At 32.3% G+C, this 11,949-nt stretch overlaps 1 protein-coding gene across 1 annotated transcript; it reads left to right on the top strand.

Annotated features, from left to right (window-relative positions):
* The first annotated feature begins 8,146 nt into the window (after nucleotides 1-8,146).
* On the top strand, nucleotides 8,147-11,570 carry LOC133698148 (beta-glucosidase 24-like). The gene is made up of 13 exons (XM_062120982.1): nucleotides 8,147-8,299; nucleotides 8,405-8,474; nucleotides 8,645-8,703; nucleotides 9,155-9,230; nucleotides 9,362-9,439; nucleotides 9,534-9,621; nucleotides 9,699-9,954; nucleotides 10,105-10,220; nucleotides 10,305-10,522; nucleotides 10,611-10,642; nucleotides 10,832-10,934; nucleotides 11,052-11,160; nucleotides 11,375-11,570. Exons 1-13 carry the CDS (start codon nucleotides 8,147-8,149, stop codon nucleotides 11,541-11,543), a joined length of 1,527 nt encoding a protein of 508 aa, XP_061976966.1. The 3' UTR covers nucleotides 11,544-11,570.
* Nucleotides 11,571-11,949: the final 379 nt, after the last annotated feature.

Raw genomic sequence — 11,949 nt, forward strand, 5'->3', positions numbered from 1 at the left:
AAGGAGTTTTATTAAGATGTTTTTGGCCCCTCATCTTGTTGAAAAATGCTTGATCAGGGCTTGAATATTTTATTTTTGAGATGATTTTAGGTTTTTTTGTTTATCAATTGAAGTTGTTTTGAGGTTACATATGAGTTTATTTGGGGTTATAGGGTGTTTATTGGGTTTTTTTATGTGAAAATAGGTTGAATAATGAACTTTGGGTCCTTACCTTGACTTTAGGCACTGTTATAAAACCTTACTTGGTTGGTCAATTTGAGATTTGTCTTGCTCGAAGTCTAGACTGGTTTGGATAGAAGAAATAATTGAAGAATGAAAAAAGCGGTTGACCTGGTAAAAAACTTGGGTTAACTAGTGACTAGGTCAACTTAAGCATGAAGGTGTCAAAACCTAACCTTCAACACGTTGACTTCTTTTTTTTTTGTTAAAATTATATCGTTTTGATTTGTTTTGATTTTATTTTTTAGGGGTTAACCCGGACAATTCCCTTACTTGTGACTCGAGCCTTACCTTAAGTCAATCTCAAATCGAGTTTTACTCTTATGATATCTAATGATCTCTCTGGATGTCTGAATCTATACCATTAGATGACGTGGTCTGTATTTTTTTTATTAAATAAAAGAACAAACAACATATGGTCTACCCTTTAACATAAAAATATCAAGGTGGCCAAGCCTAAAGCGCGAGCCTAACCTTCTTCTTAATGAGCTAGGTGAGCTGGTCTACTTAGACACACACTTGGCTTGTTTTGTTCTTTATTTTTATAGTTTTTTCTTATAATTTTAATTTAAATATATTAAAATAGATTAATTAAAAATGAATTTGAGATTTTTTTTACTAAATACCATTCAATTTTTAATTTTTGTTTTACTAAGATCATATCCTCCACCCCTTTTTTTTTACTATTATTATGATATTTTTCCTTTGTTTTTTTTTTAATTTAATTCAATCACTTTGTTATGCATGGTTATTTTATTGTTGTATAATTAAATGAAAATGATTACAAAAAACACAGTTCGACCTAACCGAGTTTATGATTTGGGTTATGTGATTGACAAGTTAATACTGGTTGACTTGGACTGATCTAAATTGTTATCATTTCAATATTTTAAGAAATGTTAAGAAGTCGCATGAAATTTTTTTCGAAGTCAAATAAGGTTTATTGCTAGATCGATCGGGTGGCGAATGGAATCACTTTGTTGAGCGGATCTTATAAAGTCAACTCTAGCCTAGTTTAATTTAGGACTTCGGCCAAGCAAGGGCCTATCCCAATAGATCTTTAGTTTTAATTGAAATCCATTAAAATAAATTAAATAAAAATTTATTTGGGATATTATTTTATTAAATGCTAAAACATACTTGATATTTATTTTGTCAAAAACCATTCAGTTTTTACTTTATTTTTTTAATAAGGTTATAACATTCTTTTTTTTTAAATATTAGTAATTGCCCTTTGTGTACAATCTCTATGATGTGTTTTTGGTTTTTTTCCCCTTAAATTTTATTGGATTATCTTCTCAGTATATCTATTTTTTATTATCATTTAATTAAATAAAAAAGAGGTTCCAAAAAATAAGTTATTAACAACCAAGTTCATGACCCGGGTTGTAGGCTTAGCTGATTATCCTAACTGAATGTGAGGTCAGTTCGAAACATTGTCAATTTAATAATAAAAAAGGTTGAAACGATGCCATCTTCAACTTCTTTTGGTTCAAATTGGGTTTTAAATGTGTTAATTGATTCAACTTTAGACATGCAAAAGGGCTTGAGACAGAAGGTCTTGAGTTTGACCTAATAGACAAGACTAGATTTAATAACATTGCTAAAAAATCCCCCAAGACAATGCTTGGGTGGTGTATTATTGTTATATTTTTTAATATATTTATATCAAAATTATTATAATATTATTTTTATTTAATTTAGACTTGCTTTTATGATTATGATAAGATGTTTTAAAAAATATTCTAGTTGAAAAAATTCGGATAAAAAAGAAACTCATTAATAAGATAAAGAGGTTTTAATTATAGGGATGTTTTTTTTTAATTCAAATCATCCAAAATTATTTGGATATTGATTCTAATTGTTTTTTGTTTTTATTAAATAAATGAAACAAATAAAAACAATAATAAGAAAAATTGGGATTATGCTAAGTAATAGTGCATGTTAAATAAAAAGTTATGCGTTTGGGTCGAAACTCAAACAAATTGTCTCAGGTCCTTTGAATAGCAACCGAAACAGACTACACTCTCATGTCACTAGTGGCCACCACCCTACTAGTTTGTAGCCACCAATTATGCTCTTTCTCCTTCTCTTACCTTTTCCAAAAACAATGAACACCTTTTGAGTTAAAAAGAGTACCATACACCGCCCAAGCACATAAGATTTTTATGTTTTTACTAATATATTTTTTGTAAGTACACACTTTTATACAAGGTTAACACTACCTTTCTTAGCCAATCTTGACCAATGATTATTTTTAGCCAACATACCATATATTCACTAAACACTTCATCAATAACGTGTCAAACACTACTTTCAATAGTGGACAACAATGTTTTTACCAATCAATTATCATGCAAATCCCAAGGTGAGTTGATGTTATCAAGGTTTATAAATAACTTGAATCATCAGGTAAACAAGAAATGTTTTCATAAGTCATAATTTCTCAAACTGAACATTTCAAACACAATACAATTTCTCTCCATTCGTGCATTATTTTCTCCTGATACACCTACCGACTTAAGCATCGAAGAGTCCTTTATTCCAAGATGAACTTATTTTTTCAGGAACACGTAAGCTTAGACACAGGCTTATATTTAAAAGCCCACACATCTTAGTCCAGGATCACAGCCAATGAAAAGCCCATTTTCCATGTGAAGTCTTTTCACAACTTTATTAGTGGTGTTGTTTGTAAGAATTAAACAAAAAGTCAGTCCATCACCTTTCATTACTCACAAAAACTCTTTCCATGGCAAAAAAAACTCCAAGACAAGGGAGAGTAATTGATTTTTCTCCCACAAAAACTTTAATTTCTCTATATCTTTAATAACCTATTTATCAAGTTCAAATGCTTAAAAATGATGGTTTGGCCATGCAAGAGTAACATCACATTTATTTATTTTATTAGCAAGAAATTCAACACACAACTCCATTGTATACACTAGATGAAAAAAGAAACTATGATTTCACAAAAAAAAGGGATAAAATGACATGCAAAGTTTGCATAATATTTTTACGCTATAAAGAAGTAGCTCTCTTTATAGAGAACACTTTTCCATAGATCCTAGCCATATGCGTGGCTATCTCCATCAATCCTCCTTTAACTCTCACTTGTATGCTCCCTAATAAAAAGAGACCTAGATGCAATACTTGATCAATTCCTAAGAATGAACACTAGTCCCACCAAATTCTCTATTTTGTCATAGAGTGTTACACACTTATCTATTTAAGAATGTGTCACCATGAAAGCCAATTAGGATAACCATGATGACCTTACAAATAATAGAGAGCACATACAAAATATCATAGGCATCCTAGAGTTTGTAATACAAAAGAATGATGCCATGTATAAAATTTTCCTTGTAACTTTCATGTATCTGTTAGGGTATGATATCACATCCTTGAACATGACTCAATCATTGGCCTTCATGACCGTTATATCAAGCTTATCTTTTGTTTCAGCACTATCATCCCATCCAAAAAGAGCATGACAAAACCCTTCACCATCACCTAACAAAAGGATAAAAGCACCATAACATATCTTTAGATATTTAACGAGGAAGTGCTCAATGTGAAAAATATACTTGAACCATTTGCCACTGAGACCTTGATAAGTGGAGTTTAGAACTACTCATTATAGAAACACCTATATATACTGCATGATAAGACCCTTTTGTGCATTAAACATGTAGTGAAAAATTATATTAGAGCGGAATAAACCAACATGACCAAACAAAGCCACCCACGATTTCATCGAGCAAAGTCTTGCTAACATCACTGGTGCCCAATCAGAGCATCTAAAAAGAGCACCAACGAACACATTCGTGATCTATTTATATTTTTCGAGCTTTTGACTAACCCTCTCACCACCACACGAGTTAAGGTATTAACCATGATCAAGGAAAAAAACCTCACAATCCAGCTTTCTTGACAAATAATGTAGAATGAGAAACCTTAATAAATTCAACTTTTTTCATTATAACTATAAGAATGAAATTTATGAATACCATGCCTTGAAAAAAAAGATATAAATATTTATCGCTAGAGGTTACCTTTACAAATTCATGAAAAAAAAAACAAGAATTTAGTATGAAATGAAGGAAGTCTACACACTCGAAACTAAATGAGATCCAATAATCCCCAAATTAGCTAAATGAATTGTATCTACATCTTTTGAGCATTTCAATGAAAATAATAGTTTTCCCTCTATATCTCCAATGGCTCAAACAAAAATCTTCATTAAAATCTTCAAATGTGTCTCCATGAAAATCTTCATGGTGAGATCTCTATGCCTTCAAATATCTCCATGAAAATCTCTACAGTGAGATTTTTATATCTCCAAACATGTCTGCATTGAATTTTCATATGTGTTTTAAATGTTTCTAAAACGAGCAGGGATCCTTCTCCAGGTCTCTGATACCATCTATCTTTAGAAGAATTAGAGATCCTTCTCCAACTCTCTATAACTACTCACAAGACCCTTTTCTACTCCTTGAATGTATACACCATATCACTTACTTTTACACTCACTTCTTATTATTGCATAGTTTATTTTAAAAAAGCAAGACAATTAAACTCTTCTCTCTTTCATAAATATTAACAAAAATTTATACGAAGAAAAGTCGCATACAAACACTTCACAAGATATGAAAGGCCAACATTCATACACCTAACCGCGATAACACTCTCGGAGCCATAATAGGCAACAACATCACTTGTAAGAAATTAATGAGTAAGTTCTTTTTCTTTATTCTTTATTTTTACTAGTTAAGCCTTTCAAACATGTTTTTTTTTAAAAAAAAACACTTTAAAAGGGGGGATGATGGTGCAATTTGTTTTAAAAAAAGAGAGCAGTTTTTTGGGTAATATCCCAAATAGACCGCACCACCACATAATGTGTGGACACCAAACTATATCATTTTTTGCCACCAACCATGCCTCACCATTTGGATCAAGTCTCAAACGGCTGATTTTTTCCTCCCTCACCTTTCAAAACACACTGTATGTTTTTATAGTTATGAGGAGTCATAATGCAACTCCACGCATCACCCACGCATACCAACTTTTTATGCTTTTATTGACATATTCTTTACAAGTAAACACTTTTATGTAGGGTTGGCACCATCTTTCTTAACCTATCTCGACTATTGATTATTTTAGCTAACATATCACCAACATTTAACAAATACTTTCACCAATAACATGTTAAACACTACTTGTAATAATAAATATCAATATTTTTACTAATTAATTTTCATGTAACTCTCGATGTGAGTTGACATGAACAAAAAAAATATAAATATCTTAGATCATCATCAGATAAATAAAATATGTTCTCATAAGTCATAATTTCTTATATTGAACATTTCAAACCATAACCATGTCACTGGTTATCATGCCTTCATAATGACAAACTTAAGCAACTGGCCGCTGTGCAAAACTATGAGTTTCGAAAAACGATATACAAGAGTGAATTGGAAGAACTGACAACGTAACACACAGGGAAAGTAATTTTTTAATAAAATAGTTTTAGGTAGTTAAAGGAAATTAATGTTTTGGTTGTGTGAGACAGGTGGTCTAAGAGCTGGGGCTTTAGTGACATGGGGTTCGGCCGAGAGAAAAATACGTCTTGCTACTTTGTCGTTGCTGCTAGCACATCACTACCTCAGGATTCTGAGATCAGAATGATGGTAGCAAAGAGTGCTATAGTTATCACAGTTTCTGATGTTTTTTATGATATGGAAGGCTCTCTTGATGATTTGGAAAGAATCACAGACGCAGTTCAAAGGTAAACCATTGTGCCTATACAGAGAAATAAAAGATTATGAACGGAGATCAAACTCCTAATGCTCCCAAAATTACTTTGACAGATGGGATGCTAAGGGCTTGAGTGGCCACAGTAAGACTATCTTTGATGCCCTTGACAGCCTTGTGAACGAATTAGCAAGAAAATACTTCCGGCAACACGGAACCGATATAACAAACAGTCTCCGAGATATAGTAAGCTTTCCAATATTTTTCTTCACCTTTATGGTTTGTTTAATTTTATCTTCACAGTTGATTAACGTGTCTCGGTATTTTGTTTTTTTATGGTATGAAAGTGGAGTGAAACATTTGCTTCCTGGTTTACGGAAGCAAAACGGAGCAAAAGTGGATTCATACTTGCAGCTGGAGAGTATCTTGAGACTGGCATGATCACATCTATTGCTTCACACAATTCAAAAGCTTCAAACCATAACACATTTCTCTAGGTATTTTTATACATCATTTTCTCCTTATACATCTACTTATTTAAACATAACTTGTTTGTTTTCAAGCATACTCAAACTTATATTTAAAAGCCTACATATCTTGGCCAGAACTGTATCCCGTGAATAACTTATTTTTCATGTGAAGTTTTTTCACAGCTCAACCATTCAAAGTGTTTTTCTTGCGTATTCTTGATAAACCAGTGTTTATATATAGATATAGGAGGATCTGTTTGGGAAGTGAGAAGCCCCTTTGACATCTCTTCATCTACAAAAAATTCTCGATATGAAAACACAAAAACAAGGTCCTAGTCTTTGAATAGAAAAAAAAAAGGATCTACGGGGTCCCAAATGAATTAGCTTTGGAAGATCTATCTCGTAGTATATTATTTTGTTTCAATATAACACAAATTATTACTTTGTTGAAAGAATATTGACATATAATTAAATGAGAAAACTTTAATAGCTATTTGTGATATATAATTAAATAATTAACATCTATTTCTCAGTTTCTCAATCTTATTTTTTATTATTGTTAATATTTAAATTGATGCATGTAACTATCAATTTATTTTATTAAACATACACATATATAATTTTTATTTTACAATTAAATATATTTTAATGTAAATAACCATTAACAACACCTAGAAATATTTTCTTTTTTGGCATTAATTAGAATTAACTTGTGATTCATCCTGTAACATAACATAGCATGTGGTAGTCAAGTTGACTAGTATATACATGTTCCTTGTGATATTCTAATAATTTAGAAATAATACACAATTAAAATTTCATCCTTTTCTTTATTAAAGTCACTCTGTTATGAATTTAAGATTGAATTTGATTAGAGAAAAAACATGGATTACCTTTAATGATGGCTATTTAAACTCTACAAAAATAAAATAAAATACTCTATTAGTGAATGAATAATCTTTGATTAAATATTATGCAAACAATTTGAATTTGCAAACGAGAAACAAAAAACCATCAATAAGTATAATTTGTATTTAAGTGTGGATTATAAAAGAACATAAATTAAAAAAATATGAAATAAGTTTTCTAGCATTTAATGCACAGTACCATAATTATAACTATTGCTAGGAATAAAGGTTTTTCAGATAAAAATTTTAATTGAAAATATATAACAATTACCATTAAAAAATAAAAATTAATGGAGGGACTGAAATACAAAAATTTAGGGGTAATTATTGCCCTCGTCTCTTCAACAGAGCTTCTCCAACTTTTTTTTTTTTTTTTAGTTCTATTATTACACCTCTCGTGTATAAGAACAATTAATGGCTACTTTGCTTTTGATAAATAAAACATAATTTTGGCGCAGTGTCTTACAGGGTAGATTGAGCAAGGCATGGCTATTTCCGTATGCCTATATCTCACAGTTGAATTCGATCTTCAACAAAATGATACGCCCTCAAACAGTAAGGCTTCCATCTAGATATTCCTTGCTATATATAGTCAATCATTGTCATCTAACCATCTCTAACTGTTATCTAGTTTGTGCAGCTGTTTTCTCACATAAAACATCTGTATCTTTTCTGGAGATCCATGGTGTGTTCGTCATCTCTAACTGTCGTCTTGTTTCCTTGAGATGTTTTCTCGCATCCAACATCTATATAAAGGCTAGGCATCCTTTTTGCTAATCAAAACCAAGTTGAAATATGGCCATTCAAAGCTACTTGTTGTTGAGCCTCCTGCTGGTTTTTGGCTCTTGTTTTAATAGCCTAGCTGCTACCCAAGGTGACACAGCTTCATTGAATCGCAAGAGCTTTCCTCAAGATTTTGTTTTTGGGGTAGCATCATCGGCATACCAGGTCAGAACTGTTGGGTTCCTTTCAATTGGGTTTTTCAAAGACTCTATACATTGCAAGACTTGATTATTTGTGTGTTAAGCAACATCTTGATTGTTTTGTGATCAGTACGAGGGCGCAGCATTTGAAGATGGAAAGGGACCAAGTATATGGGATGAGTACACGCATAAATTTCCAAGTCTCTCTCTCTCCGCCTCTTCTAATTCTTTAATTTGTTTCTTTCACTCATTTTTCTTATGAAGGATGATAATTGTATTAATCAAGAATGATAATTAGGATGATCTCGTGGTATGTTTCACTATTTATAAGATTTTCACTTTGAAGCTGTCCATGCATAAATTAATGCAGGCAAGATATCAAATGGCAGCAATGGAGATGTCGCCCTAGATTCATATCATCGGTACAAGGTATGGACGAGGGAAGACTGAAAACTAATATAGGTTCTTACAGTGTAGTCTATCCATCTCTGTGAAAAGAATCCAAATAGTAGCAGCTTCATGAAATGTTTCAAGTCACCATATAGTTTTAAACAGGATGTGAAGCCAGCAAATTTGCTTTTTGAAATGTTTCAAGTCACCATGTTCTAAGAAATCAAATATCCAAATATCATCGTATTCTTTAAACAGTTTCTGTAATTATTTAGGCTTGAAAAGGAGTTATATGACTTCAAGAAATAGAAAAAAATTCCATGCCTTAGGAGGATATCATCTTTTTACTTTTCTATACGAGAGATCCATTCAATTTAGAAATTTATATGATATTGCATTAGGGTACCTATTTTTCATCAAAATATGAGGCCCGAGCTAAGAACTATTAGCTTAATTTTATTTTATGTTTTGTTCGATGATGTTCTTGCAGGAGGATGTTCAGATTATAAAAAAAATGGGCTTTGATTTCTACAGATTCTCAATCTCTTGGCCTAGAATATTGCCAAGTAAGAAGACTCAATTGCATTCAAGTATCTTTGAAATGTTCATTGATTTGTATCTAAATTCTAACGACAAAGTAAGATAAAAATGGAAGGCTCAAATTCTTACTAGAAATTTTTCCTCTTTTTTTTTTCAGAAGGAAAAAAGTGCGGGGGTGTGAATCAGAAAGGAATTGATTACTACAACAATCTCATCAATGAACTCCTGGCCAATGGTTATGATTCTATATAATAACTAGTAATTAATTCTCAGCAAATATAATTAAATCATGTGCATGCAGAAATAATTCACCTGTATCTCATTTGCAGGCATACAACCATTTGTCACCCTTTTCCACTGGGATCTTCCACAGGCGTTAGAAGACGAGTATGGAGGATTTTTAAGTGATAGAATTGTGTAAGTAAATCTCCTTGCCTTCCTCTTCCTCTAATATTAAACACTCAGAGTTAATCAGGATCTGCTAAATTGTGCAGGAATGATTATCAAGACTATGCGAAAATTTGTTTCGAAAATTTTGGAGATCGAGTTAAACATTGGATCACATTGAATGAGCCAACCATGTTTACCATGCAAGGCTATATTGCGGGCATGTTCCCACCAGGTAGGTGTTCTGCTTGGATTGGAAAAAACTGCACTGGTGGAGATTCAGGAGCAGAACCATACATGGTGTCGCACAACCAAATCCTTGCTCATGCTGCTGCTGTGAAACTGTACAGGACAAGGTTTCAGGTTTAACTCATAATTCCTACACCATTCTCCGATTATTATTTTTGGAAGAAGGGATGACTCAATTTGATGTGTATAACGATTCCATCTTCTTAGTTTTTTTTTTAATTGCCTATACATTGTGATTTAACTGGCTAAAATATTAATTTGTAGGCAAAACAAAAGGGCAAGATAGGGATTACATTACAAACAAATTGGTTTGTGCCATTGTCTAATGCTAAAGAAGACCTTGAGGCTGTCAGCCGAGCCCTCGATTTCAATCTTGGATGGTATGTGTTTGCTTGAATTTCGTCTCATTTCTATTCGTTCACTGATGAATTCTTATAGCACTATTTTGGGGTCATTTTTTGTAGGTTTATGAGTCCATTAACCAGTGGCGAATATCCAAGTTCAATGAGATCTCTTGTAGGAGAAAGATTGCCCAAATTCTCCAAGAAACAAGCAGGATCTATAAAAGGATCATTTGATTTTATTGGATTGAATTATTATTCTGCCAATTATGTGGCCCATAAATCTCAATCTAATGATACACACCCAAGCTATGAGACAGATTCCCATGTTGCTTCCTTCTGTAAGAACGAACAACTTCAAGATGGTTTAGAATTATTATTTTTTTGAATGATTCCATATTAACAATTGGCTTTTGGTTGTGCGTGCAGTTGAACGTGATGGAATTCCCATCGGTCCAAAGGTAGGAATCATCTAATCAATAAGCCGTTTCATATTCTTTAACGTAATTTGTGATTTGTTATTTAAACACAGAGATTTCTTACTAGTTTTTCTTTTCATAAAATCTTAGCAAGAGAGAGAAAAATAAAACAAAAGAAAACCTGCCCTATTCTTGGAACTCAAACCCTACTCTGATTTCATGAAATTACAGGCAGGCTCATTTTGGCTCCTTGTTTACCCAAGTGGACTTCATGATCTTTTGGTTTACATAAAGAAGGCATACAACGATCCAGTTATTTACATCACCGAGAATGGTAAATAAGTTTTATTAGTTTCTTGGTGTAATATACAATGGAAGCCAGTTTTTGTTTCATATATATCCCTTTTGAGTTTTGATATGAAATATAGCTCTCCCCCCTATTTTGCTGAAGGTGTTGACGAGACAGATAACCCAAGATTGCCCCTAAAGGAAGCCCTCATTGACAACCAAAGGATAGATTATTTCCATCAGCATCTTTCTTTTGTGCAAAAAGCCATCAAGTAAGTTCTCAGTGCATGAGCTCTCTCTATGCGTGCTTGCCTCCATATAGGAGCTAGAAACAGCTTTGTTCTGAAATGACGAATTATAAGCACGACCACTCTCTGCAAATTAATGGATATATAGATCACGTCCACAAATAATTAAAAATGCAGCACCCTAGCATGGAAGTTAATGAGAGAGTATTAATCTAACTTTATCTGTTCGTTTTGGTAGGGATGGTGTGAAGGTGAAAGGATATTTTGCTTGGTCGTTAATGGATGGCTTCGAGTGGGTAGTAGGATACACATCACGTTTTGGTCTGAATTATATCGATCATAAAGATGGACTCAAAAGACATCCTAAGCTCTCAGCCCAATGGTTCACGAAATTTCTCAAGAAATAGGCACATGCATGCATGCCCTCAATTGAAATCTCCACTGATGAATTGTATTATTTGCCTTCACAAGTGAGGCGTGATGTAATCCTTTATTGTGTATTTTGTTCTTAAATAAATCTGAAGTTATGAGTAAGGAATTATTTTCCTTTCTCTTGCTGTTGATGATTTATATCTGATCAGTGAAAATCTCAAGTTTTTGGGCCCTCTCATGTCATCTGCCCTCCAATGGAAGATGTTATATTAAAAAGCTAAATTAATAAAATGGTTTTTTAAATAGTATAAATATAGTATTTTTTTATTTATATGCATTGTAATGGTAAAAAACCATTTAAAAGAATCAATTATATTTTAATATATTTTATATTAAAATAATTTTAATATAATTATATAACTAATTTAGTTATTTTTTATA

The sequence above is a fragment of the Populus nigra genome, chromosome 7 (assembly GCF_951802175.1).
Source record: "Populus nigra chromosome 7, ddPopNigr1.1, whole genome shotgun sequence".
Classification (NCBI taxonomy): Eukaryota; Viridiplantae; Streptophyta; class Magnoliopsida; order Malpighiales; family Salicaceae; genus Populus; species Populus nigra.